The 25,951-nt window shown below is 49.4% G+C and overlaps 1 protein-coding gene across 2 annotated transcripts in view; it reads left to right on the forward strand.

The window, feature by feature from the left end:
* The window catches only part of Scara5 (scavenger receptor class A member 5), a 95,454-nt gene that overhangs the window by 58,060 nt on the left and 11,443 nt on the right, over nucleotides 1–25,951 (forward strand). For both annotated transcript variants that reach the window (XM_085698659.2, XM_048421974.3), the window contains exons 4-7: nucleotides 3,312–3,986; nucleotides 9,884–9,964; nucleotides 11,789–11,887; nucleotides 13,860–13,907. In XM_085698659.2, the coding sequence (XP_085554785.1) occupies nucleotides 3,312–3,986; nucleotides 9,884–9,964; nucleotides 11,789–11,887; nucleotides 13,860–13,907 (903 nt within the window). The remainder of the gene's footprint in view (nucleotides 1–3,311; nucleotides 3,987–9,883; nucleotides 9,965–11,788; nucleotides 11,888–13,859; nucleotides 13,908–25,951) is intronic.

Below are 25,951 nucleotides of genomic sequence, written 5' to 3' on the forward strand. Positions count from 1 at the left end.
GGGGGGGGCATGCAGTGCAGACACACTGTCCTGCTGTGATCCCTTCAGCTCACAGTCCTGTGGACTCCTGGCTGTGGCTGCTCATGGGTTCATTCCTTCCCCTGGAAGCTGCTTTTATATTGACAACTCTGTAGTCACCTTCCAGAGGGCGACAGTGGTGTGGACCATGGGAACAGGAGTCAGGAGGCATGTCATTCATGGCCATTGCACCTCCTGACCTTGGTCTCTTCATCAGTAGAACGGGGAAACATCTCGTTTACTAGAGACTGTGGGGATCCATTCAGTGGCTGCAGAGCCCAGAGGGGCTAACCATGCCTGGCTTGGGCCACCTCACCAGAAGTCCCTTGTCCAAAATAAAGGAACTGATCCTTCTGCTAGGCTCCATCTGTCCATACTTTTGTTCAAACTAGTTTGTCAATCAAAGTTGTCAATCAAGGTGTGATTGACAAGCTAGAGTAAGTACAGAAGGCAGCCAGAATGTCTGGCGGCTAAGCCTAGCCTTGAGCAAATGAATGAGGGAAGTGTAGATTTTAAGCAGAAAAGACCCATATAGTAAAGGGACAATGCATTTCTTTGAAATTCTAAAGGGCCACCCTGTCAGGAAATGCATGGGTTCTACATTCTACCAAAGGAAAAAATCCATGGATAGAAACTCCGGCATGGCCAATTCAAATATGAACAGAATGCAAAATATTCCAATATTTATAACTAAGTGACAGTGGGGAGGCTGAGCGAGTGCTTGGCAGAGCGACTTTCGTGGTCAAAGCCAAGGGGGAAAGTTGAAGCAGGCATCCACAGCTTCACTCAGCTCCACACCGCAGAACCTTATCTAAAGTGACTTGTGCTCACCACAAGTGCTGTGTGATTCCAGGGACATCCCAAAAGGAGTACAGCCACAGGTCACGGGACCCAAGAGCTCTCACCATCCAATTTCCTCTTTCCGCTTCCGCAGCCAGAATTCTGTTCGTGATACTTGTGAGCTCCGAATCAGAGACGGGAACTGAATCTTCACATTGCTTTTTACTCACAGTGCTAGCAATCTGCGCAGACAGCGGACTGATGTACCCTAGATATCTTCACTTCATCTCTTTTTCGGTCAGAAGATCCTATAGGGAGAAAACAGAGCAAAGCCGGTTAATCCTTCTAGGGCTCAGGTGTCACCCTCTGCTTGCCCCTCTGCTCAGGTGTCAGCCACGTATCTGAGACTCGTGATGTCTGTGTCTCTCTCCTTATTCCTTGTGTTCTCCCCCTCATTCTGTGGCTGTGTGGGCTCAAAAACTTCTAGAAATGGTGAGTCGAGTTAGCTTTTGCTGGTTTTGCTTTGTATTTCTCCAAGGGTGTCTGGGCTGAGGTGGGGAGGTATCTCCGAACAAACAAACTCCCAACAGTATGTGGACGCTGAGCTAGTACTCCGTGTATGGGCTGCTTCCTTTTGACAACAGGGAGTGCAAATGTGTCTCTATAATACAGAATATAAACATGCCCCGCGATACCCCTCCTGTCTCCTAGCCCTTCCCAATCCAGAGTCCTCAAAGAGAAGTTGTATGCCTGCGTTCTTGTTGGACTAAGCTGTGCACTAAGTTCCTGGTCCTCTGGTTTTCAAGATTTCCAAAGCAGAATTAGCACCTTCTTGCCCCAGTCCCACCATAGCCGCTGGTTTCCTTTCCCGACTCTACAAAGCAGAGCTGCGGTCCCTCGATACTTCGGCACCCAGTTTGCAGAAGCTCCCAGGAGACACCGCGAAGCTAGAATCTAGTGAAGACGATTTCTCCTCTTAGGATATTTCACAGCCAGGGAAAGGACCGCTATCCACCGGGAAATATTGGGAGGGGCAGGAGCGGTTCATTTTGCTGGGGATGAACATAGAGAACCTAAAATGGTGGGAGGGGGCAGAGAATGGGAAGGAACAGATCTGACTGTGCCCCCACACACACCCTTGGGTGTTGTTGCTACAGTAGAACAAGGTGGGACCTTGAACAGAGTAAGCCACAAACTGGCACCATACCTGTCAGCCTGACTCTGCCTTTGCCTGATGGGATTGCTTTAAGCAGCTCCAGGAAGGCATAGAGGAAAGTCCAGTTCTGGGCTACCCCACTGGGGTAGGATTTGCTATGCTACCATGGATCATATTAACAGGTCTAGCTGTAAAAGGAGGTCCAATGGGATGGGCTTAGTCTGTTTGAGCCACTATAATGAAACTCCTTAAACTGGATAATTTATGAATGGCAGAAATTTCTTGCTCGTGGTTCTGGAGGCTGGGAGTCCAGGATCAAGGCCCCAGATGATACAATACCTGATGGCACCTCTTGTACGGCCTGCTATGGAGATAGGGTGGACAGCTTCCTTGAGCTTCATGTATAAGTCATAATCATATTTGTGAGATTGTATTCTACCCACATGACCTAGTCACCTCCAAAGGGTCCCATCTCTTAATGTTATCACTGGCAATTAGGTTATTAAGTTCCTGTAGGTGAACGGGGAGAACTTTAGACAATTGCTGGTACAACTTCCTGAGGTGGAAGGAATCATAAGACAATATACTCTTTCTCTAAGTGTGTGTGTGTGTGTGTGTGTGTGTGTGTGTGTAAAACCAAGTTCAATTAGAGTGGCTTACAAGAGCATGGTGAGCAGTATTTAGAGGAGTGTGGACAACTAACCAGAGGTCACATCATTGAAGAAAGCATCTCCTTTCTCCAGCAACCATTAACTGCCACTAGATCTTCAAGGAGGATGGGACCTCGTGGAGCCCTCTCTCCTCTAGGACAGAATGTTGGCAGGCCAGTCTTGTGTAGTTCTGTAGATTCCTGAGTACAAAGGCGCTGTCATACTCGGCAGACATCCTTGTACACCAACCCTTCCTCCTGAAGTGACATTCTTTCCGTCCCCTCTTCCAGGACGTCCCCTGAGCGTTGGAGAAAATAACCAATATCTTCAGTTGAGTTCCACAGAACTGTCCATATCCAACATCTATCCAGTAGTAAAACCCTGCCATTTCCTATTACCTAACACACAGTGTGTGTATTTGTGCAGCAGAGCACAAATTAGGCTCCAATCTAGAGTTACTGGGAATCTTTTAAAGTTCCAAAGTTTATATCCTACCTGACATCAGCAATATCTGCAAATGATTATAGTGGCAGATATGTTTGGGGACCACTGTTAGCCCAGTGCCTGAGATCTGCTGAAACACTCAGTATCAGCCATCCCTCCCTTTCATTCACTTTTTATTGAGCACCTATTGCATGCCATAGATTTGCCTGCTGTTATCTGGACCTCCCTACCCAAGTCCTTCTCATTTCTCACCTCCTCTACAGTGTCCAGGCCTCGAAGCTCCCCCGATGACTTGAAAGCGCTGACTCGGAATGTAAACCAGCTGAATGAGAGCTTCCGGGACATGCAGCTCCGGCTGCTGCAGGCTCCGCTGCAGACGGACCTGACGGAACAAGTGTGGAAAGTTCAGGATGCGCTGCAGAACCAGACAGACTCGCTCTTGGCCCTGGCAGGCTTGGTGCAGCGGCTGGAGGGTACGCTGTGGGGGCTACACGCGCAGGCGGCACAGACGGAGCAGGCGGTGGCCCTGCTGCGTGACCGCACAGGACAGCAGAGTGACTCTGCGCAGTTGGAACTCTACCAGCTGCAGGTGGAGAGCAATCGCAGCCAGCTGCTGCTGCAGCGACACAAGGGCCTGCTGGACGGGCTGGTGCACAGGGTTGGCGTCCTGAGCGAGGAGCTGGCCGATGTAGGCGGGGCACTGCGTGGCCTCAACCACAGCCTGTCCTACGACGTGGCCCTGCACAGCACGCGGCTGCAGGACCTGCAGGTACTGGTGAGCAATGCCAGCGCGGACACACGCCGCATGAGGCTGGTGCACATGGACATGGAGATGCAGCTTAAGCAAGAACTGGCCATGCTCAACGTAGTGACGGAGGACCTGCGTCTCAAGGACTGGGAACACTCCATTGCCTTGAGGAACATCACCCTTGCCAAAGGTACTTGAGTGACCCAACCCAGCCCATAGTGATTCCTGCCTGCCCTTTCTGCTCAGGGATCCCCCTCCAAAGCTCTTCCCAAGGACCCATTCCAAAATGAGTTTAAACTTACACCCTCACCTTAAGTCTTACACCATATGACTCTGGGACGTTTTCCCCAAAACATGTAACTCCGAGGACTGGAGAAATCTACACTTGAACTTGGCTTAATAGGCTGTTAGAAAATATATGTTGTTTGCCCAGGTAGAGTACATTTGATTCATTTCTTAAAGACAATTGATTGTGTGTGCTGGCACATGCCTGGAAGTAAGCACTCAGGAGAGGGAGGTGGGAAGACCAACAGGTGGAGGCCAGCCTGGTCTATACAAGAAGACCCTGTCTATGAATGAATGAAGTTATTAATGAATGGGTTATTATTGCTTCGATGAAACACCATGGCCAAAAGCAAACTGGGGAAATTCATTTGGTTTACACTTCCACATCATAGTTCATTATTGAAGGAAGTCAGGGCAAGAACTAAAACAGAGCAGGAACCTGGAGGCAGGAGCCGATGCAGAGGCCATGGAGGGGTGCTGCTTATTATCTTGCTCTCCATGGCTTGGTTAGCCGGCTTTCTTACAGATTCCCAACCCACCAACACTGGGATTATACCACCCACAAGCCCTATGGGCTGGTCTACAGTTTGATCTGGTGGAGGCATTTTTCTCAGTTGAGATTCCCTTCTCTCCTACAATTCTAGCTGTCTCAAACTGACATAAATAAACTAGCCAGCACACCCAACAACTGTTAGCGTAGAGACCTAATTCTGCTCTTTTCTGATAAACCAGTCTCTCCCTTGTCAGGGCTGTGGGCTTCATGAAATCCTGATTGGTCTAGTAGTCAGTCCAACTGAAACTATCCTCTTAAATACACCTTCTGCATGTGGGTATACCAAGGGCATGCCAGACAGCGTCTCTCAAGAGCGGCACCTCTCTGGGGGATGTGTCACTGTCACGTTGTGTGTTGGCAAGGGCAGTGAGACCCAGGAAGCTTCAATAGCCTGCCCAGGTTGCAGGGTGAGACGGAACTAGAGTCCAGTGTGGGTTCTGGCCTGTGTGAGCCAGGCTTCGATGGCTCCTGGTATGCTCTCTGGAGGATTCCCTCTGGCCCGGTCAACCTTGCACTCCCTTACAGAGGTAGACAGAACCATCTGCATCTCTCCAGTTCACTTTCAGCCCTGAGTCCTCTTCTCATCATGCTGTGGTCAATCCTCTGAGCTTGACCACAAGTCTTGAGTGACCACAAGAGGCTATAATCACCCTGGAGGCCTTCAGCAGTACATATCCAGAGTGTTCTTGTATGCTTCCATGCTTTTCTATACTGCTGGTGGAGTGGCTTCCTGTCATAATTCTGTCACATTCCTCTCTAGTTTAATTTTCTCTAAACCCACATGGACACATTCATGTGCACATGTATACATACATGCTTATATATACATATAAACACATAACACACTTGAATGTATAACTCACATGCACACACACATGCACAGACACATTCACAAACACAGATACCTGCATACATAACTCACATGTGTTTATACATACATACAGACAACTACATACCTAACTCACATGTATATACATAGGCATATACATGCACAAGCACACGTATAGACACCTCTGTACATAACTCAGGAGCATACACATGTTCATATGCACAAACACTGACATACATAATTCAGTATATATGTACACATATGAACAGACACACATACGTGAATGCATAACGCATGGGTACACACACACACACACACACACACACACCTACATGCATAACTCACATATATGCACCCATATAGGCAGACACATATACAACACCCTCCCCTTTGCTCCTCTCTGGCTCAGAATCCACAAATACTCAAGTGCATGTATTTTTCAAAGATGAGAGCATTTACACGGTTCTTGAGCTTTCCCCCAAAGGGTTTTCATTCTCTCGCTTTGCTGTGCCATTTTCTGTGGCTTCTAACCTCAGTTCACCTTTGTGGACATTCAGCAGAGCATTGCTTTTTTCTTCTGCTTTCGATTTTCAGCATCAAGGAGGTCTGTCAAAATCTGTCTGTGGGATTTAAAGGCACAGAGAACTTAGCTTATCAGAGACGGTGATATCCCTGGAGGAGAAAAGAAAGTCAGAGAGGGGAGACATGCCAGAAAACATTGGTACAGCAAGCCTTGAGGCAGGCCACCCAGCCACATGCAGATGGCTAAAAGGCAAGCCTTCTAAAATTCTTTGGAATGGGAATAGGCCTCTAAAATCATCTGGTCTAATCCTCCTGTATCATAGCGGAGAATCACACAGCCCTGAGAGGGGAAATGGCTTATCTAAGTCAAATGTCAAGCCAGATGTAGAAAGCACCTCTTAATTAATGAAAACAAGTTTTCAAAGCAGCTTCATCTGGCAGCTGCTGTGTTTTCGATAGAAAACAGCATCTAGTGGATGGAGGAGGGAGCCCTCCTTGGTCTGTGGAGTTAAGAGGTGTGTGTGTGGGGGGGGGGGTGCTGGATTCTAGGTCTGCCAAGGGGACTCTGGCGTCCAGTTAATAGAAGTGGACCATTGCTGTGAATGGGGCCACTTGTAAGACAAGTGTATATCTGCTCTAGGAGAACTGGGGTACGCGTTCAGATCCTAGGTGGGCTATATGACCCTTCCACCTTCTTCAAAGTGGATGCAGGATACTCTGAGAAGGATAGTAGATAGATTAATACATTCTGTCCCCATTGCCCGTGAGGGTCTCTCCAGCAGGGCTGCCTCTGAACTTCTTGGAGGTGCTGTTCTCCTGGCTCTGTAATGGAGCTGGCAGCCTCTGCCCTGTCCTTTTCTTCATTCAGGATGTCTTGAATGAGGAAGGGGACACCCTGCTCTTATGTTGTGGAAGAGTAGATGCGCAGGGCCCTGTAGCTTTGGGAAACTGAGGTAGAGCAGTCAGTGGTAGGGTCCTTGTGGGTTCAGATGGTAGACAGACCTTGTCCCAAACCCCTCCACGCTGTGATCTATCTCAGAAAACAGAAACCAAGACACGCGACTATAAGAATCAGTGAAGTAAAAAGGCTCACATGGGCAAGGCTGGCCACAACTGAGGTTGTAACCACATATACTGCCCAGCAGCAGAATGGCAGCTGTGGGTTGGCACAGCTGTAGAGGGTCCAGTTCTCAGAGCCCAGGCTCCCTGGCAGGGAGAGACGGAGAGTGAAGTAGGGTGAAGTGTATGGGGTGGGTGGGGATTTAGCAACAGAGATCAGGGCTGAGTTTCCTCTGCGGCTGAATTTGACCTGGAGGGGAGAGTTCTGGATTCAGAATGGATATGGGTATGGGGTGATGGAGCTCATTTGAATCTTAGCTCTGCCTTTTACTGGGCGTATAGTTCTTGGTAAAAACAGGTTTCATGTCTCGATCCTGTTATCTGAGAATTGGGGTCAAAAATAAGATGACGCCTAAAACCTCCAGCTTTCCTTGAATGCTTTGTGTAACTCGTGAATTAAAAAAAAAAAAATGTTGACTGCTTTTTCCCTGCTCTCATGCTATTGAGTTGTTAAATAGCTGTCAGCTTCGGTTAAGGGCTGAGGACAGTGCCAACTTTTGGAATGTATCAGTACATCTCGATCTTGGCTGCCGTGTTGTTTTGTATGTATTAACACCCTGTGATCTCATATACTCATTCGTTTGTCAAATATCGATTGTGCAAGACCCTGGTCTGCTGTGGGCCTACATGTTTTGGTTTCCAGGGAGAATACCACAGACTGGGGCTAAAAATAGCAGCTTATTGTCTAGAGGTTACAAGTCTTTAACCAAGGCATCTATAGGGTCTCATGGCTCTGAAACTCAGAGGGAGGGTCCTCCCTGTGTCTTCTGAACTTCTGGTGACCAGGGCAGTCTTGGTCAGCAGATGCCTCTTTCCCATCCCATTTCTGCCTCTGTTGTCCCGTGTCTCTGGTCACAAGATTAGGGTTCATCCCACTCCAGGATGACCTCAACTAATCACATCCATGGAAACCCAGTGTCCTAAGGAAGGGGCGGAGGTTCTGGGGACAGATGCATTGAGAGCACTATTCAGTCAGTAGAGCAAGACGTGAGTGTTTGCAGTCTGGGCTCCCACAGCAGGGACAGGTTTTCAGGATGCCTTTGGGAAGCAGAAAAGAGAGACCCACAGGGCAAGGCTGTGTGAGGGCTGCATCTAAACACCCCGGGTCTGCTTCTCCAGCATGTGCTTTTCCAGCAGGAACTATGGGACCAAGATAGGGTCACCAGCAAAGCAGCAAGAAGCATACCCAGCTCGCAGACGTATGGAGTTGACAGGGGATGGGGGGCTTCTGTGCTCATCAGCCTGGGAACAGCAGGTGTCAGAATGAGTGACAGGAAGGTGGGACGGGCGAGATGCCTGGTCTCGTGGGTGTGGCAGAAGGGATGAGTGCCAGGCAGACTTGGACCAAGAGCAAGGCTCCTTCACCAGCTGGCTGCCTGTGTGGCCTCAGACAAGGAACTTCCATACGGGGCACAGGCATGGAGGCTGAATTCAGTCACGTATACTCAAGTCTCTGCCACACTGCAGCCTCTCCTGGAAGGAAGCCCCACTCACAAGCCGTTAGAAATTTATCCTCCAGTTAGGTGCCAAGCTGGAAACCTGAGCTTAGCCTGGCCTCCTCCACTGCTTCCCCAGGGGGAGCCAAAAGCCATCCTACTTTCTAAACAGGCTGGCCGTTCTCCCATGTCTCGGATGGCCACTTTCCTAACCCACGGTTCTTCCACCTTCTACCTAAATAGACCACAGCCCCTGCCTCCCTGCCTCCCTGCCTCCCTGCCTCCCTGCCTCCCTGCCTCCCTGCCTCCCTGCCTCCCTGCCTCCCTGCCTCCCTACCCCTCTCACCTTCCCCCTGTACCATCTCTCTTTCACACACAGCCCAGCCATCTTCCTCCCTTCCTTGTATGCAGATCTAATGTGGCTCTCCCACTGGATCCCTTCCAAGGCTTCTAGTACTCCCCGGTCAGGGTCAAATCCAATGCCTAGGCTCCCAGTACCCCCACTTTCCCAGCCCACCGAGCCCCTGCTGTTAGATTCACCATAGCTTACATAGCTGTATCTTTGCCTTAAGCCCCTGTAGGGATTGCTTCCTCTTCACAGAACTCTTCTTCTTCACGCTGGCTTGGTCAGCCCTGACCACTGAAATGGAGGCTGAGGGGGCTTAGACCACAGGCATTTCTTTCTTTTCCGTTCTGGAAGTTAGGAGACTGAGTTCAGGGTACTAACATAGCTGGGTTCAGTTGAGGGCTTCCTTTCCTGGTGTATATGTGGCTTCTTGCTTCTTGTATCCTAGTCTGGGCAGAGAGTGAGAGAGATGTGGGGGACAGGAATGAAGGCAGAGGAAAGGCATACATGAGCGCTAGTGCCAAGCTCCAGACAGGAGACGGGAGCTTATGATATAGCCCAGGCTGGCCCTAAGCTCACCATCCTCCTGCCTCTGCCTCCTGGGTAAGTGCTGGGGCTACAGGTATGCTCTACCATAGCTGACTTTCCTCCTTTATAAAGCCACTAATCATATTGAGAAAGGTCCCATCCTCGTGACCCCATATAAACCCAGTCCCCTCTTACAGCCCCGCCTTTCCAAACCACAAGAACTTCAACATATGGATTTGAGAGGGGTATCAATAACCCCGAATACCGTCCCCCCTTCTTTACTTAGCTAGTACCTGTTTCTTCTTGAGATTTCAAGAAACCTCCCCTGATGCCCCCCAGAGCTGAAGAACCGGCATCTCCATGCTTCCAAAGCAGAATCCTGGCTCTTCCTCTAGTCTAGAAGGGATTGTTTGCTTTCTCTGCTGATGTCCTGGCTTTCTAACCCTCTAATCTTGTTGTCCTCTTTCAGGGCCACCAGGACCCAAAGGTGACCAGGGCAATGAAGGAAAGGAGGGAAAGCCAGGCACCCCTGGGTTCCCTGGACTGCGAGGTAATGGGGTACCCTGGGAGGAACCTGGGGTGGGGGTTCAAGTCCATCCCTGACCTCTCTTCCTAGGGATAATAAACTTCTAGTGTTCTTCCACCGGGTGACTAAGTAGTTGTTAGTCTAGCCACAGAACAGGCCAAATGCTTTCCCCTAAAAAGTACCAGGATCTTAAGGCAAGAACTCACCAGAGTCCCCAAGTCCCCTAAATCACTGCCCCTATAAGAAGATGTTCTATGTTACTAGGAGCCTGACACGCCCCTGTCCCATCTCACTTCCTGATATCCCATTCCCCATGGCTGTGTGGCAGATGGGGTGAGGCATTTAGGACCTTCTAGAAAGACTGTATTGTCCTTTGGCTCGTGGTCTTAGGCGTTTCTTATCGGGGACTCTGTCAAACATGTGAGTCTATCCATGCCTAGCCAGTGTCACATGTGACATTCCTCAGAGTGAGGAGGTTTCAGGATGATGCAAGGAGAAGAAGCCTCGTGGGGAGGGTTCCGGTTATTTATTTTAGGAATTATTCCTGCCAAATCGCTAGGTATATTACAGACAAAGACGAGAAGACAGGGCCTGGAAGGGGAGGTCTCCAGCCTGACCTCCGTTCTGTCCTCAGTTCCATGGCCGAGGATGCCCTGAGGTTCCCAGGACAGCGGAGCCACTTTTCCTGCCCAGTGAATCATAGGGTGGGGAGCTTTGGGCACATCTTGCCTTAGGCTCGGAGCTCAGTTGCCACAGGACTCTTAGACCCTGGGAACAGATGCATCGTGTCAAGAAGGGAAAGAAAGACATTCCATCAATGTCTTTGACGTCCTCACACCCTTGGGAGGCCACTGTCCTCTCCCAGTCATTTGATATTAGCCCCGGGGTAATAACCCAGGGATAGGTTTCTTGTGCTGTGGAAAAAAAGGCCCAATGAAAAGCAGCTTGCTGTCCAAGCAGGAAAGAACAATTAGGCCGTTGATTAAGAGAGCTGTGTTCTGCAGTGATGACTAGACTTGGGTCAGGACTCTTGGGGTCCTTGGGCTCTTGCTCATAAAAGTGTTTGCTGATTCTGGCTCACCATGGTGCATTCAGTACAGGCTGTGGCCACAGGGTCTGATGGCCAAGAACCTGGAGCACAAAAGGGCCTAATGGGAGGATAGCAGGCTATGCACCCATTGATTGGCTTTGTGGACGTCCTCACAGTTTTGGTTCTCTGTTTATGGAAAGAAAGGGAGTGTTTGGTTTGGTTTGGTTTTTCTTTAAATAGGTTGAGGCATTACCTCACCCTTCTCTCACTCACTAATGCCATCCCCATAGCATCCCCTCCTCCCCAAGGACCAGCAAACCCCTCAGCCTCAAGTGTGACATGATGCTGACCAACCATGACGTTTCTGTAAGAAAGACCAAGACTCAGATCCTGCTTCCAAAGCCCTTTGCTGTGTGCCCAAGTGACTTACCATCTGTGAGCCTCAGTTTCCTTATTTGTGGCATGGATGAAATAATACCTTTATGTCCGTCATGAGGATTAAATGAGATTCTTTATCCCTGGCGCACAGAAAGTGATCCAAAAGATGTGTGCAGAATTTAGAAGTCCAGCTTGTGTATGGGTGTCTGAATGGGACTGGCACTACTACCCACTCACAGCATTACTAGGCCTTCAAGGATGAAGGGCCAGGGAAGGGTGACAAAGGTGCATATACGGATGCTCTGAGCTGACCTGCAGGATGCAAACAAGAAGATGCAGAGGCGATGGGAGACCGAGGTTGCATGAATTATTAAACCAGGCTTTGGCATCTAAAGGACTTTCTGAATCTGCAGCGCCACCCTTGTTTCTTCTCACCCTAGGTCTGCCTGGAGAGAGAGGTACCCCAGGACTGCCTGGCCCCAAGGGTGATGATGGGAAGTTAGGGGCCACAGGTCCCATGGGCCTGCGCGGATTCAAAGGTAACACTGAAGCTCACTGCAGCCTGGAGCTGCCATTCAGCAAAGCTGTGTGTGTGTGTGTGTGTGTGTGTGTGTGTGTGTGTGTACAGGTTTCAACCCAGAGATATAAGCAACGGAGGCTTGGGAGGGGTCTCTCAGAACAAAACTAGATTGCAAGCCCATATCGCTCCTCCTCACTAGTCATACCAGCCTCCCCGCCTCCTGCAAGACTCTTCATGCTTCCCCTACTGCATGCTTATGGGTATCTGAATGGGATATCCATTTATTTCACTTCTCACGTTGACTTTGCCAGCACTGTTTCTTCTGATAGCTTCTTTCTTCTTTCTCTGACTGTTCCCCTTGCTCGTTTTTAAGGGAACCTACTTCAGAGTCCGTCCCTATGACTCCCTTTCCATTCAGGATTGTCAGGTTGGCCAGGTGTGGTGATGCCCTCCTTTAATCCCAGCACTTGGGAAGCAGAGACCGGTGGATCTCTGTGATTCCAAGGCCACTGTGATCTATATGGTGAGCTCCAGGACAGCCAGAGCTACATGGAGAAACCATCCTCAGATAGATGGATTGATAGAAAGATAGATGATAGATAAACAGATGATAAAAGATAGATGATAGATGATTGATAGATAGATAGATGGATAGATAGATAGACAGATAGATAGATGGATGGATAGATAGATAGATGATAGATAGATGATAGATAGATAGATGATAGATAGATAAATAATAGATAGATAGATAGATAGATAGATAGATGATAGACAGATAGATAGATGATAGATGGATAGATAGATAGATAGAAGATAGATAGATAGATAGATAGATAGATAGATAGATAGATAGATAGATAGATCAGCAGACCTCCCTTTATCACTGCAGAAGACAAGGATAACTGATGTTCCTTGCACAGATGCCCATGCTTCACTTATTACCAGGATAACCTAGTACTGCTCATCATTCCCACTTTGCGTCTGGGAGGTCTCCCGTTCTTAGATCATTGGAAATTCATATTCTACTCATCGGTGATAAAAAGTACTGGGTTTTTTCTTTTGTGATCCTAATTTGAAAACACGTAACTTTTAAAGACTGTAAAGATAGACCATGCTTGCTGGAAAACAACTAGATAGTACAGAGATGTATGAAGGGCAAAGTAAATAGGAAGCCCTTTCTCCTTTGGCTCCTTTGGCTCTTACTCTTCAGAGTGACCCCTGTGAGCTCTTTGGAGCACACGCTGCTGGATGTTTCCCTAAATGTATTCCGCCATGTATGTGGTTGCTTTTGCTTTGTTTTGTTTCAAACCCAGGATGGCGGTAAATTCTCTCCCTTGGCATTTTCTGATCTGCTCTCTTCACCCACAGTATGCAGTGGGCTTTTGACTTGCAGATGTATGTCTGGAAAGTGGTAAAATAGAATCCCCCTTGCCTTTCTATGGGCCCCTGAGCAGTGCCAGGACATTCTGCTTTATTGAAAGAGGAGGAAGCTGGGGAAAGCTCTGATCTTTTAACCAACCCCGGAAAGGAAATTCCACAAGTCCTTGGAAACTCTGCCTCGTGTTTTACAATCTCCCCTACCAGAAAAAACGCCTGACATATAACCTGTCTCCATAGACAGCTGGAGCTCAGTCCCCTTCCGTTATTGCGGTTGTGGGAGTGTGACTGGGTGTGACTTTCTCCAACTTTGACTACTAGCTTTGCTCCATTGCCCATCTGCCCCGTTCCAGGCTTCCCTTGATGGTCTGTGGTAGCTGGGGCTTTCTTGTATTTTCACTAGAGAGGGTAGTAGACTTCTTGCTCTTTCCCTGCAGGACCAAAGCAGACATAATTATCTTCCCCACAGTGCCCTCTGGTGGCTGCTGCCTGCTACCTGCTACCTGCTGCCTGAGCGTTTCCCTGGCGGTGGGTTAGCAAATCCAAAGATAACATCCCACTAACAAATCGGGTTTGTTTCCACTCCTAACGCCTGTTTCCTTCTGTTGCAGGTGACCGAGGCCCAAAGGGAGAGAAAGGAGAGAGAGGAGAGATAAATGGTAAGGGAGTTCTGCTGGGTTACTGAGTTCTTTGGGGATAGAGTGGAGCCCTATACGGTCAGGGGTCAGGTGCTGGAACTTGAATATCAAAGAATCTCCCTTCTTCTTTTTCTTTTTTTCTTTTTTCCATTTCCTTTTTCCTTTTCGCCCCCACTGGCTCAGCAATAGGCATCAACAAACCCTAGGGGTGTTGGGCTGGGGTTGTGAGAAAGGATGCGAAGGTTTTCTCCCCACAGCATCACTAATTGCCTATATACAATCTTTGGGCTTCCATTATTCCTCTATACAGTGGAGATAATCAGACCCTGACCTCTCAGAGCCATGGTGAAAACTGACCGAGCTGGTCCATGTATGACAGAGTCCAGATGCCTGATTCAGGGCCATGAAGAATTAACCATTAATATTCCATGTCATACACCAAATCGGACAGTCTTCTTAAAATCACTGGAGACATTTGGTAAAACGCAGCTGCAGATCTTGCAGAAACAGCCCATGCGATGCTCAGGGAAGAGTGCAGCAGCTCAATGGGACCTCTTCCGTCTTCGCCTTTGTTACTTCCAGAGCCATGAGACTAAAGACATTCCCAGGTAAACTCCGCCATTTTACATGGAAATGGGCACCTCTGCTGGAACCCTTTCTGTATCTGTTGCAAGCTGGCTGATCTAGCCGAGCCACATGTCTGTGAGATCCATCTTCCCCCAAAGTGCTGCTCCAGGGAGACTCAGGGAAGAACGCATAGACTCTTCTAGCCACGTTCCAAACAAGAATAGAACATCCAGTACGTGGTGCCATTGGCTCTGAGTCTATATTCATGGGTGGGTTAGCATGTCTGTGGGCACCTGTTCTCTGGGCATTGCCTTCAGGATTGTGGCCTGGGTACTGGAGCTGGGAACGTACAATCTGAAACATTACTGGCGACCTCCCCCAAAGGACGGGATAGCAAATGTGGTCTTTAGGGTACTGCCTACTCCTGCGCTTAGTGTCGAGTGATTGTGACAAAACGCTGCTGGGGTGGCTGAGAAGGACTGGGCTGTGGCATTTAGTTCTGAGAAATAAACAACTTGTGTGGGGTTGGGCAGGAAGGGAGGAACTGTGTGGAAAGATGACCTTTGAGAGTGAGATCAGAAATGTTGCCCACATACCAGAGGGGTCTCACCAGGAACTGTCTGCCAGATATTCTCTTAGCTGACTTGAGAACCCAAACGGAGGTCACAGCCAGTAAAGTGAGCAAACATGGTCACCATCTACCCGGACAGTGCTGGTTTGGCTCTGAGACTGAGCTGGTAGCAGATAAAGCTGGATGGAGTGAGGTTCCCCAGTTAGAGTCTGGGGAAGAACGCCCCTCCACTTAACCTTATAACCTATGGACTGCCCGGCCAGGGACTGACATCAGCTCCGGATGTGTTTCCCAGTGGAGGGAAAGTTTCTTTCTTGTCTTGGGAAGACTATACCCAGGCTGGAGCCCAGGGTTCAACTAGAAAGCCCAAGCCATAGCTTGTACAAAACTCTTGGCTTCTCTTCAAAGACCCCAGAAATGGTCTCCATGTACTATGGAACTGGAAGGCGAAGGGCTTGGCTAGCTGGAAGCTATTCCCAGCGTGAGGAAGGGCACAGACAAGAATTCTAGAACCACAGATCCGGAAGGCTGTCATTTACCTTCCCCAGGGTCAGAGACCCAGAACTGAACACTGGGGCGGTGGCTTTCTGAATCAGGAATGAAAAGTCAGGCTGCGGTTTTGGGAGAGTGGAGTCTTGGATGGGAGAGCTGGAATCCCCAAAGTTCCTAGTGTGTTCTCCTCCCTCATAGCTCTAGATGCTGGTAGAAGCCCAGGCTGATGGGACCTTTGGCTCAGTTCAGAACTGTGGTCTGAGCCTATGAGACAGCAGGGTTGCCTTCCCACAGCCTCCACTTCCCAGGTTGCTTCAGGACAAGACATGTCATCTGGAGACTCCTGCTGCGTTTCCACAGCCCTCCTGTCCCTGAGGTATTAGTTATATCCCTGAGACCCAAACTCTGAGGAGATGCTCACAGCTCATCTTTCAGAAAATGTGGAAATTCTGACAGGCACAGTGCCTACTTCCAGGGCTGGCTTTTGTAGTCATTCCCTGGGCCCTGGGCAGCTCTGCTGTAGGACCTATGGTGTAGGAAGTATAAGTTCTCAGTACCAGAGAGCCTCAAAACCCTGAGCTGGTGATGCAGGGTCAGCTTGCCAGGCTGAGTTCTGGTAACTGGTGCCTTTGCCAGAGACTTGAAACCTTTACCAAATACTTCAAGTTCACCTGCGGTGCAAATACCCAAAGTTGCAACCGGGAGTGTTGCTATAGTAACAGTATTCATGACAACATCAAGATGGACACCTCTCACTGGCTAGTGGACAGTGCATAGTATTATAGAAAACTCCCAGGAACCATGCTTGCACTCAGTGTTCAGGTATTTTTCGGAACAAAAATCTTGCCAGTATTTATCCATATTGAATCTGGAGTCATGGGATTTGGGGGTTTGGAGAGGTTTCAAATCACTTCCTGTCCCATTCCCAGCCCCACCACTGCAGGTCATTGAGCAGACACAGAGAAGAGGAGGGACTCCAAGGTAATCCGCTGAGATGATGGCTGCATTGGGTCTAGAATCCAAATCTCTGGGTGTTTTTCTTGATGAGAAGTAAAGAATTTTATTTTCCCCTCAGGCATTACACATCAATCATCCCATTAAACGTTTGACTTTTGGAAATTTGGGCCAGGTGAAAAACAAGATTCATATGCACGTCTCAAGGAAGACAGGCGTTTGTTTTACCTTGCTATGTGGCCTATTTGCAAGATAAATATACATATGTATAGGTAAAGTTTTGTTTAAATCCCAGGGCATGAATTTTAGGCAGTATATAAGCTCAGATTGCTTTTTAAAAAATTTCTCAGTTTGATTTCACATGGGAAAAACTACGCAGCCAAATGTAGAGTGAATTCCAAGAAAGTGTTAGTTGATAGTTATCATTGGAAGTTCAGATAACTTGGAAAATGCTTAATATTTTGTGGGTGTTTTATTGTTTAAGTAAAGGGGGTTCTGGGTCTCAGGGAAGCCAGACACACACACACACACACACACACACACACACACACGCATGCACACACGGACATGCACACACATGCACATGTGTAACAGCAATGTTGAGTTCAAAATAAATGGACAAGGGCTAAGGGATGGCTCAGTGACTAAGAACACTTGATGGAGGACCCATGAAAGAGGCTGAGTGTGGGCTGTGTGCCCCTGCAGCCCCGCTGCTGTGGGGGTGGGGACAGGAGGATCACTGAGGCCTCAGTGACTGAGGCTGGCGCCTAGATCCAGATTCAGTGCAACATCCTATCTCAAGGATAAAAGTGCAGACTGACAGAACCTTTGGCCTCTGTGCACATGTGGGTATGCACACAGACATGAACACGCATGCATACACACAAACACACATGAACACACGCATACACACACACACACCACAGAATGAATGAGTGATCAATGGAGGGCAATTCCAGATAGTTTTCCAGTGGCTGCTGAGACATTGGCTACTTCTGTTTAAAATAAAAACGGTGAAGGGGCTCCTTAAAGTATGTAGAATCCCATCCTCCTATACCTGGGCCTTGGAGAATTTGTTTAGAATAATGTCACATCAAAAGCCAACCTTATCTCAGGCCTGAGGAGATGGGGCTGTTGTTTCCTCAGGGAGCAAATAATAGCGCGTTGTTAGCCATGCTTATACCTAAAGTCCTTGTGTAACTTGTATGTCTCAGCAGCAATGTGACTGAAGGGAAACCATGGTCCAGAGAAAACTGGGCCACTTGCATAACACTGCTAATATTCACTCTTTCTAGGAGTCAGGAGAGAGATCCTGGAAGTGTCGATTTCTTAGTTTACACAGTAACCTATAAGAGTCAGTTATTAGACCCATGATAGGGAGATAAGGGGGAGATAAGGCTGAGAGGAACCTGCCCAGTGGTCCCTGGCCTTCTTTGTAAGGGAAGTCCAGGACACGAGGAAGGCCTGTCTGGTCTTGAGTCCGCACAACAATCCTTCTGTACCATCTTTGACTTAGCTCACATCTCCTTGGGCCCTGGTGTCTATCCTGAGTAGTTCGGGTGGAAGGTGCTAATTCCTTCCTCAGCAAGTCTCAGTTACTTTTAGGAAATCTGCTCTTTTGGTCTGCACTTTGCCAAGCTAAGACTGTCCTTTCCTGTCTCTGTGGCTCTGAGCAGGGCTCAGACTTGTGCAGGACAGGCTCTGGACCTGCCAGTCAAGCCCTTCTGTCTCATGCCCTTGGCATGCTTCCTGATGCTGACCAATACCCTGGATGCAGAAGTGTCTCCATTTCTCTGTGGTATTTACTCACTCATTCATTCAGGGTAGCTCTTCCCCAATTCATTCATTCTCCTTGTCTTCCTGGTATCTGGTAATTTCTGCGTGGAAATGGAAAAGAATTACACACACACACACACACACACACACACACACACACACACACAGAGAGAGAGAGAGAGAGAGAGAGAGAGAGAGAGAGAGCAAAGTTCATATAAAGCAACTGAAAATGTATAGAGATACCACATTCACTCAGGAAAACTGGCCTGAAGCAGATGGCAGAAAGGTGAAGGAGGCACTCGGAGATCAAGATGGGACAGAGCAGAGCTGGCTTCAGGGCAGGCAGGGATGGGGGCCCAGGGACCGGGACAGAACTGACTTGAAAAAGAGTAGAGGCCAGAGAAGATAAGGGGATTCCCGGGGGGTGGGAACTGGCCGCCCTCCCTTGTATCAGAACGGGAAGAAAACATGAGTGAGGAGACTGCGCAGGACTGAAGAGGGCTCGTCCCTTCGGCAAATGTCTACTGAGTATTCACACCAGGAGTTTCCGTCTAGTGCGGGGAGAGAGACCTGTTCACAGTTACAGGTGACCTTCAGAAGCGCTATAGCAGTGGGGACAAGGTCAAAGAGAAGTCTGACCCAACCGCTAAAGGGAAAGTTGAGGTCCGGTAGGTACTCGGGAAGAACAGTGGCAGTCCGGACGCCGGGAGCTGGACATGGGGCTGGTACTTCTGTAGACAGGCTGGGTGAGAGTCTAAGGTATGAGAAACAAAATTCCAGCTCAGGCACCAAGAGAGAAACCCTCCCATAACTTCTGCAGTGGTCCAGGAGGTTAGCCTTGACCCTCTCTGACTTTGGGAAGCCACCAGCCAGCAGGGTCTCCGCAGAATTGAGCACTGGGAGGTGACTGGGGGAGGAGCCGACCAGAGGCTTTGTCACCCCTGATGGTCCTCCTCCTTTCCAAGATCTGAGGCACGCCAGGTGGGCCCTTCCAGGCCTTTTTCAGAAACATCACCCAAAACAAAGACAAGACCCAAACTCCATGAAACTCCCAACAAACAGTATGAACCATGGGGCAGCTCAGAGAAAAACTCTGGCTTCTTCCCAGCTCGTCCACATGCTATGACCTCATGCTGGCTTTGCCCGTACCACAAGTTTCCTGGCCCCAGCCAGGTGTCTATTTTATCTTGGAGTTAGTATGGACTCCATAGGTTCGGTGCTCAGTCTCACAGGGTCCCCAGTTTAGATCCAGCTGCTGAAATCGGTGCTTCCCACGACCTCCTTGATTTGAGTCATTCGCTAAAATGTTTCACAGAGCTGGCCCCTCCTCCTGCTTCTCCCCCTGTGAAGGGAGGTCAGCCGAAGAGAGGCAGGAATGGGTCCTGTACCCAACCAAGGAACGAATGCTGATGCCAATGCTAAAAGAAGTGAAGTCCCCTTAGGAACACAGCAGTGGTGAGGTCATTCACAGGCTGCTAATATCTGTATTCTCAACACATCTAAGTGAATACAGGAGTCGAGAGCCAGGGCCTGGGCAGGGCAGCTAGTTAGGAAACAATAAACAAATGAATATTTGGCATTCGTACTTAGCAAGAGTTAGCAGCCAGGGGCATATTCCGGATTTGGGAGAGTTGGCTGCTTTGAGCGGCTTTTCTTATGGGGGTATCCATGATGGTCAGTCAAGCCAGCCAACCAGGTTACTGTTCTGGGTCCAGCATACTGATAGCTCATCACCGTGGCTCTGTGCCCGTCAGTCTTTCTGCCTGGCACCTGGAGGCAGCTCCCTTAGGATTCAGAGGTCTACTTTCTGGGATCTGCCCTGCAAGTAAAGTCAAACCTCAGGCAGAAGGTGAACAAAGGCTCCTTGATGGTGCTGGAGAGGTGGCTCAGCAGTTAAGCCAGCTTGCTGTTCTTCCAGAGGACCCAAGTTTGACTCCCAGCACCCACATGGGGTGGCTCACAGTGTCTAGGTTCAGCTCCAGCAGATCCAACACTGTCTGTCTTCTGGCCACATGACATACACATTTTTAAAAAGTAAACTAAATTTTTTTAAAGGCCTTGAAAGCACTAAAGAACTGAAGTTGAGGTCATTGATGTGGGTTTTGTACAAATAAGGTTTAAGTTGAAGCAAAGTTGAGATATACATAAAAACTAGGAATGATTAGACAATTTGTTTAGAAAACATTTTAAACAAACTCGAGTGACTCCCAGCCCAGGACCCTGAGTGCTCTCTCTCTCTCTCTCTCTCTCTCTCTCTCTCTCTCTCTCTCTCTCCTGTGCTACTGCTGGGTGTAGAGTAAAACAAGAACCTTGCAGATGAAGCTGGAAAGTCTTCTGCAGATGCGGGCTGCCACTGATTGATGCCCTAACTCATGACCCTCCCCATCCTTGGATGGGGAAGATACCTTGGAGGGTATTTGTGGTCTCCTTCAGATGACCTTGTCTCCCCCATGGGTGGCAAAAAGCTTCCTTTCTTCAAGGAGTTGTCAGTGAGATTTAGATGGAAAAAGAAACGGGAGAAGGCCTCCGAGGAGGCCTTGCGGGTGCTGTGGGGGTAAGGCTACCCGTTGGCTTCCTTGCTGACTCAGCCTGGGCGGGTCACTTGCCACCAGCCACCTCACCATACCACAGTCCCCGCCATGATCCTCCCTCTGGCTCATGCTGAGTTTCACAACACAAACACAGACCACCCTCGTCACTGAGTTCTCAATGTATCATCCCTCTAACAGAGGCAGACACTACTGAGGGGCCATGTCCTCACCTGGGGCGGTGGCAGTGTTGGTACTAAGCTGAGTCTCCAGGTGAGGATGGACTTCGGGTTGCTTAACCCTGGACTGGGAAGGCCCCAAACTAACACAGGAACTGGTGTGTGGAAGGAGAAAAAAAAACATTCCCAGGAGTCACCACTGGGTCTGAGGGGATGGGGACACTGGTTAAGCAATGGATCCATAAAGCCTTTGTCAGAGAGGTCTTTTCAAATGTCAGCATCTCTCCCTGGAGGGCTTGAGTAGGCTCAATGCCTGCTGACATGAGCAATCAGCACTCTTGAATGTCTCCTGGCTCTCCTGGCTTCCCCTCTAACCCAGAAAAAAAAAAAAAAAGAGGTTTATTGACTTTCTTGTCTCGGTGCCTTTTGAAAAGGCCAGAAAACAAGAGGAGGAGAGAGGAGAGCCTCAGCTACCCACACAGCTGCTTGGTAGATAGCCTCAGCTACCCACACAGCTGTTCAGTAGATAGCCTCAGCTACCCACACAGCTGTTCAGTAGATAGCCTCAGCTACCCACACAGCTGCTTGGTAGATAGCCTCAGCTACCCACACAGCTGTTCAGTAGATAGCCTCAGCTACCCACACAGCTGTTCAGTAGATAGCCTCAGCTATCCACACCGCTGCTCAGAAGATACCTACAAATATAGTTGTGAGAAGCTTCGGGCTTCAACTCTCTCCCACTGCCACGGTGTGAGCTCCTAGCGCCAAACGGCAAGGTGAGCTCGTCAGTTATTATTTGATAGATACATCTTTCTTAAGATTTAGTTTTACTCTTTTCAACTATGTGTATGTGTGCTTGTTGGCATGCACACAAGTGTGGGTACCTGGAGTCAGAGGCATCTGTCACTGGAGCCGGAATCATAGATGGTGTGGGCCACCTCATGTGGGTGCCGGGAACCAAACTCCTGTCCTCTCTAAGTGCAGAACACACTCCCAGCCACTAAGTCATCTCTCCAGCCCCACGACACATCTTTTGAAAATAAGATTAATTTATTTATCGTGTGTATACGTTGATACCAGGAGTCTGATCTCTCTCCTTCTATCACATAGGCCCCAGGGATCAAACAGGCTGTCAGACTTGGCAGCACCTTAACCTATGGAGCCATGTCACTAGCCCCGAGACACATCTTTATTGACAAGTTTCAGGAACCAGGACAGTCAGCAATAGTAGCCTCAGAGAGCCAGGCACTTAGTTTCCAAAGACGATGTGACCAAATTGCGCAGAGAAAGGCAGGAGTCGGCAATTTAAAGGGCCAGTACTGGGGAATGGAGAGATGGCTCGGTCGGTGAAGTGTTTGCCACGTGAGCATGAGGACCTGAGTTCAGAACACACCTAAAAAGCCCTCGGATGGTGGGTGGCATGTGTAATCCTAGTGCTGGGCAAGTAACAAAATCTCTAGCCAGCTAGTCCTGCTGAATGGTGGGGTCCAGTCTCAGAGAGAAACACTGACTCAAAAAATAAGATAGAGAAAAGTAGAGAAAGACTCTTGACTTCAACCTCTGGCCTTCATAGTCAAGGGCACACAGACAGACAGACAGACAGACAGACAGATAGCAGCCAGAGCACCTCAGGAGATATAGCTGCTGCATCTTCTACCTATTAGTCCTTAGTATCCTGGAGTGTCTTCCATCCAGAGACCCAGCAAAAGGGAGACACAGCCCAGGAACAGCCCAGGAGGGGTCACTTCTTCAGGTGACCTAGACAGAGTCTTCTCCCTTCTTCTTTCTCCTTGGAGGGGGTGGTGGCACTGGCCAACAGAGAACCTCTAATAAAACACCCTGAAGAGGCACCAAGTCCCCATTAGGATCAGAGAAGATCCCCTCCCCCAATAAATGGTGTTTTCTACACCCACACCCTCAGGCAATGCCCTCCAGGAGAGCCTCCCAGAAAACCTCCCAGAAATGCCTTCCTTGGCTTCTGGGATGGCTCCCATGCTCCCATATGGATCACTTTTCCTGTTGAGACGTGTCACCCCAGCCTAGGGGGTAGGGGACTCCAGGCCAGCTCAGGGCATGAGGAGTTCTTCCTTTATAAGAGAATGAAAGTTCAACTTTCTCAATGGGCAGATGGTCCAAATTATCCCTGAGCCCCCCACCCCCACCCCGCTCCGCAGCTGCAGAAACTGCCGAGCCCATTTTCCCAGCCCCGTGTGTTTATTTCTACTCTGCGCAACCTCCTTTCTTCCTCCTTGTTTGGCTTTGGCAGCGGGGACCGCAAGGCAGGAAAAACAAACATCAAGGGACTGGACTATTTTGACCGTCGCTTGGGCTCGCTTTAGAAGCAGAATTCTCCGGGTTCTGGGACCGTCCGAAACCTAGCCGCAGAAGGCTCTGAGTTACTTAGTACTCCACCCTGTTCTCGGAGCCCTTAAACAGTGATCTGAACCCCACTTGCCCATCCACGCATCTGCTCTCTCCATGTAATGCGTTGGATACTTCCACTGTGCCATTGCTAAAGCTTGGGTTTGCGACTGGAGAGTACCCGCTAAGGTTTCCAAATTCTTGTGTACCAGAACAAAAATACAGATCGTGAATAGCGATAGAAAAGTTATGGGGGGGGGGGAGGCACTCCTGAGAGTGGAAGTGGACTGGAGAGCTGGGACAGGTCCCAGACTCAAAAGCCTTGAGTCCTCTCACCGCCCATTTATGACCCTTTATAGGTCATTTACACAGCACTGACTCCCCAGATGGGACTTTCCTTGGGCATTGTGCTTTGTTTTCCAGTCCTTCTGCCAACTGTTTTTCTTTTTTCTTATAGTAATCTCTTTTCTAAAGATCTGGTTTATTATTTATTTTTGCATGCATGTGTGTGCGTGTGTGTGTGTGTGTGTGTGTGCGCGCAGTGCCCATGGAGGCAAGAAAAAGGTGTTAGACCCCCTGGGGCTGAAGATACAGCAAGTTGTGCACTGTCCAATGTGAGTGCTGGAAGCCAAGTTCTGGTTCTCTGAAAGAGCCGCAGAAGCCAGCACTCTGAAGCACCGAACCATCATCTCTCTAACCCTGTAGCTGAATCTCGGTGACTTTCTCCGTACCTACTTTCCTGCCGCACCAGGGTCTCTGTGTGTTGTGGGACACAACGGGATGTTGAATGGCTGTCGTCGTCTCATCGCATACATCGTGGAGGGGTGGGGTGCACAGGAATCCAGGAGAGGAAATTGCAGTGTAACAATCCGCAAAGACGGGGAGCACCCATCGGGGAAGCCTTCCCAGAGGTGACCTCTATGTGTGTGACAAGGCTGGGCAGGTGGTGAGCACATAGCTCACCTGATGCTACATCTGACCTGCTCTAATACTGCTGTGGCTGTGCATGGAGACTTCCTTCAAAGTATTCAAAGTACCCCAGACCGTTCAAAATTACCCTTGTGTTAGAGGCTTCCAAATCCCCCTGGCTAATTCCTATGCGCAGTCAGACAGGGCTATAAGTTGGAGACACATACCCTGTAGCTCAGGACAGTAAGTGCTGAAGACCCAATGGGACTCCTAAACAGAGAAAAAGCGCCTTACATTTGGAGAGGGATGCTCTTAGACAGCGGCCACCTGTGTTCGGCCAGGGACTCACTCTGTTCGGCAAAGCAGAGGCTATGGCTTTAAGTACCCCTGTGTGACCCTTGGCAAATCACTTGACACTTCTGGGCCCGTTTCTTCTGTCAAATGGGAGAAGCTATGACAACTAACTCATGGAGCCGTTATGGATGGCACAGGATACACGTAGGGGGCACTTTGCCATCGTACCTGGCATTCGGGCAGTCAATGGACAGATTTCCATTCCCTGCACTGCTTCTGCTTTACCTGAAACCTCCCCAGGACTGGGTTCTGATGGGGTCGGGCCTGGGGACAGCTCTGAGCCATTCTTGACCAAAGCATGCTGGGAGTTCCAGACCTGCTTCAGCCTGGAAACCAGCTCTGAGGGATGGCAGCTACAGGGCCACTTCTGTGACCCTCCCAGATCTGCCCAGCAGATCTGCAGCAGCAGAGGATTGAAGCAAGTTGCTCAACTGTGCTGAGAGCAGAAAGATAGTTCACAGTGTGCCCCCCAATAGAAGCCACGAAACCCCAAACAGGGCGAGCTAATGAGGTAAAGGAGCTTGTGGATGAAGAAATGCCAGGGACAGCCAGAGATGCCAGCACCCTATAAATGAAACCAGATGCCAGTTAGAAAGTCCTAGGGTGGATTCCCCAGAGATACTGTGCCTTTCCTCCTGCCTTCCCTCCCGTACCAAGAGGCAGAATAAGCACTGTCAGGCCCTTGGAAAGATGAGGAATCTGAGTCAGACTTTCGGGAAGGGCCCAAGTCCAAGACCACGTCCCACCTGGGGCTCAGGGAATCGTGACCCAGATCCTGACTTCTTCCCTAGGATTCTGCTTCTCCTACAGGATAGCAAGAGCAAAGCAAGAAGAATCCCCACAATTTAGATTTATAAGGACTGTGCTAGGCACCCAAGAATGGCCTAGGCCACAGCGCAGAATTCCCGGATCATTCCGGAACTGCCTTGCTTATCAAGTCATACTCAGTTTGCATTAGTGTGCCGAGAGTTGCTGACAGCAGGAGCCAGGCTTCTGCACCCCCACTCCCTCCCCTCTAGCATGCAAAGGAGGCAGAAGCTGGGGAGAGTAGAGGAAACTGAGGAGATCAATCCCACTGGAGAGAGCACCCCCCCCCCCCATCGTGTGCAGATAGGTTTCCTGTGTGCCATCTCTGCTGGGGCCCCTGCTATGCGAGCTGTCCTCCGCAGGGTGTGGAGACGCCCAGAGTCAACCTGAATGCTGCTGGAGTTCACGGTGTTGGATGTTCTAAGTCCTTGACACCCACTATTGCTTTCACTGCCACCATTCTCCCTATGTGTCCAGAGGTGGCACTGGCCGGTGACACTAACACTCTAAGCCAGCCCTGAAGGCAGAGGCAGTCCACTTCTACTGATTAGGGCCACAGGAGGAAAC

This window comes from Myodes glareolus, chromosome 12 (assembly GCF_982192425.1).
Source record: "Myodes glareolus chromosome 12, mMyoGla1.1, whole genome shotgun sequence".
In the NCBI taxonomy this organism is placed as follows: domain Eukaryota; kingdom Metazoa; phylum Chordata; class Mammalia; order Rodentia; family Cricetidae; genus Myodes; species Myodes glareolus.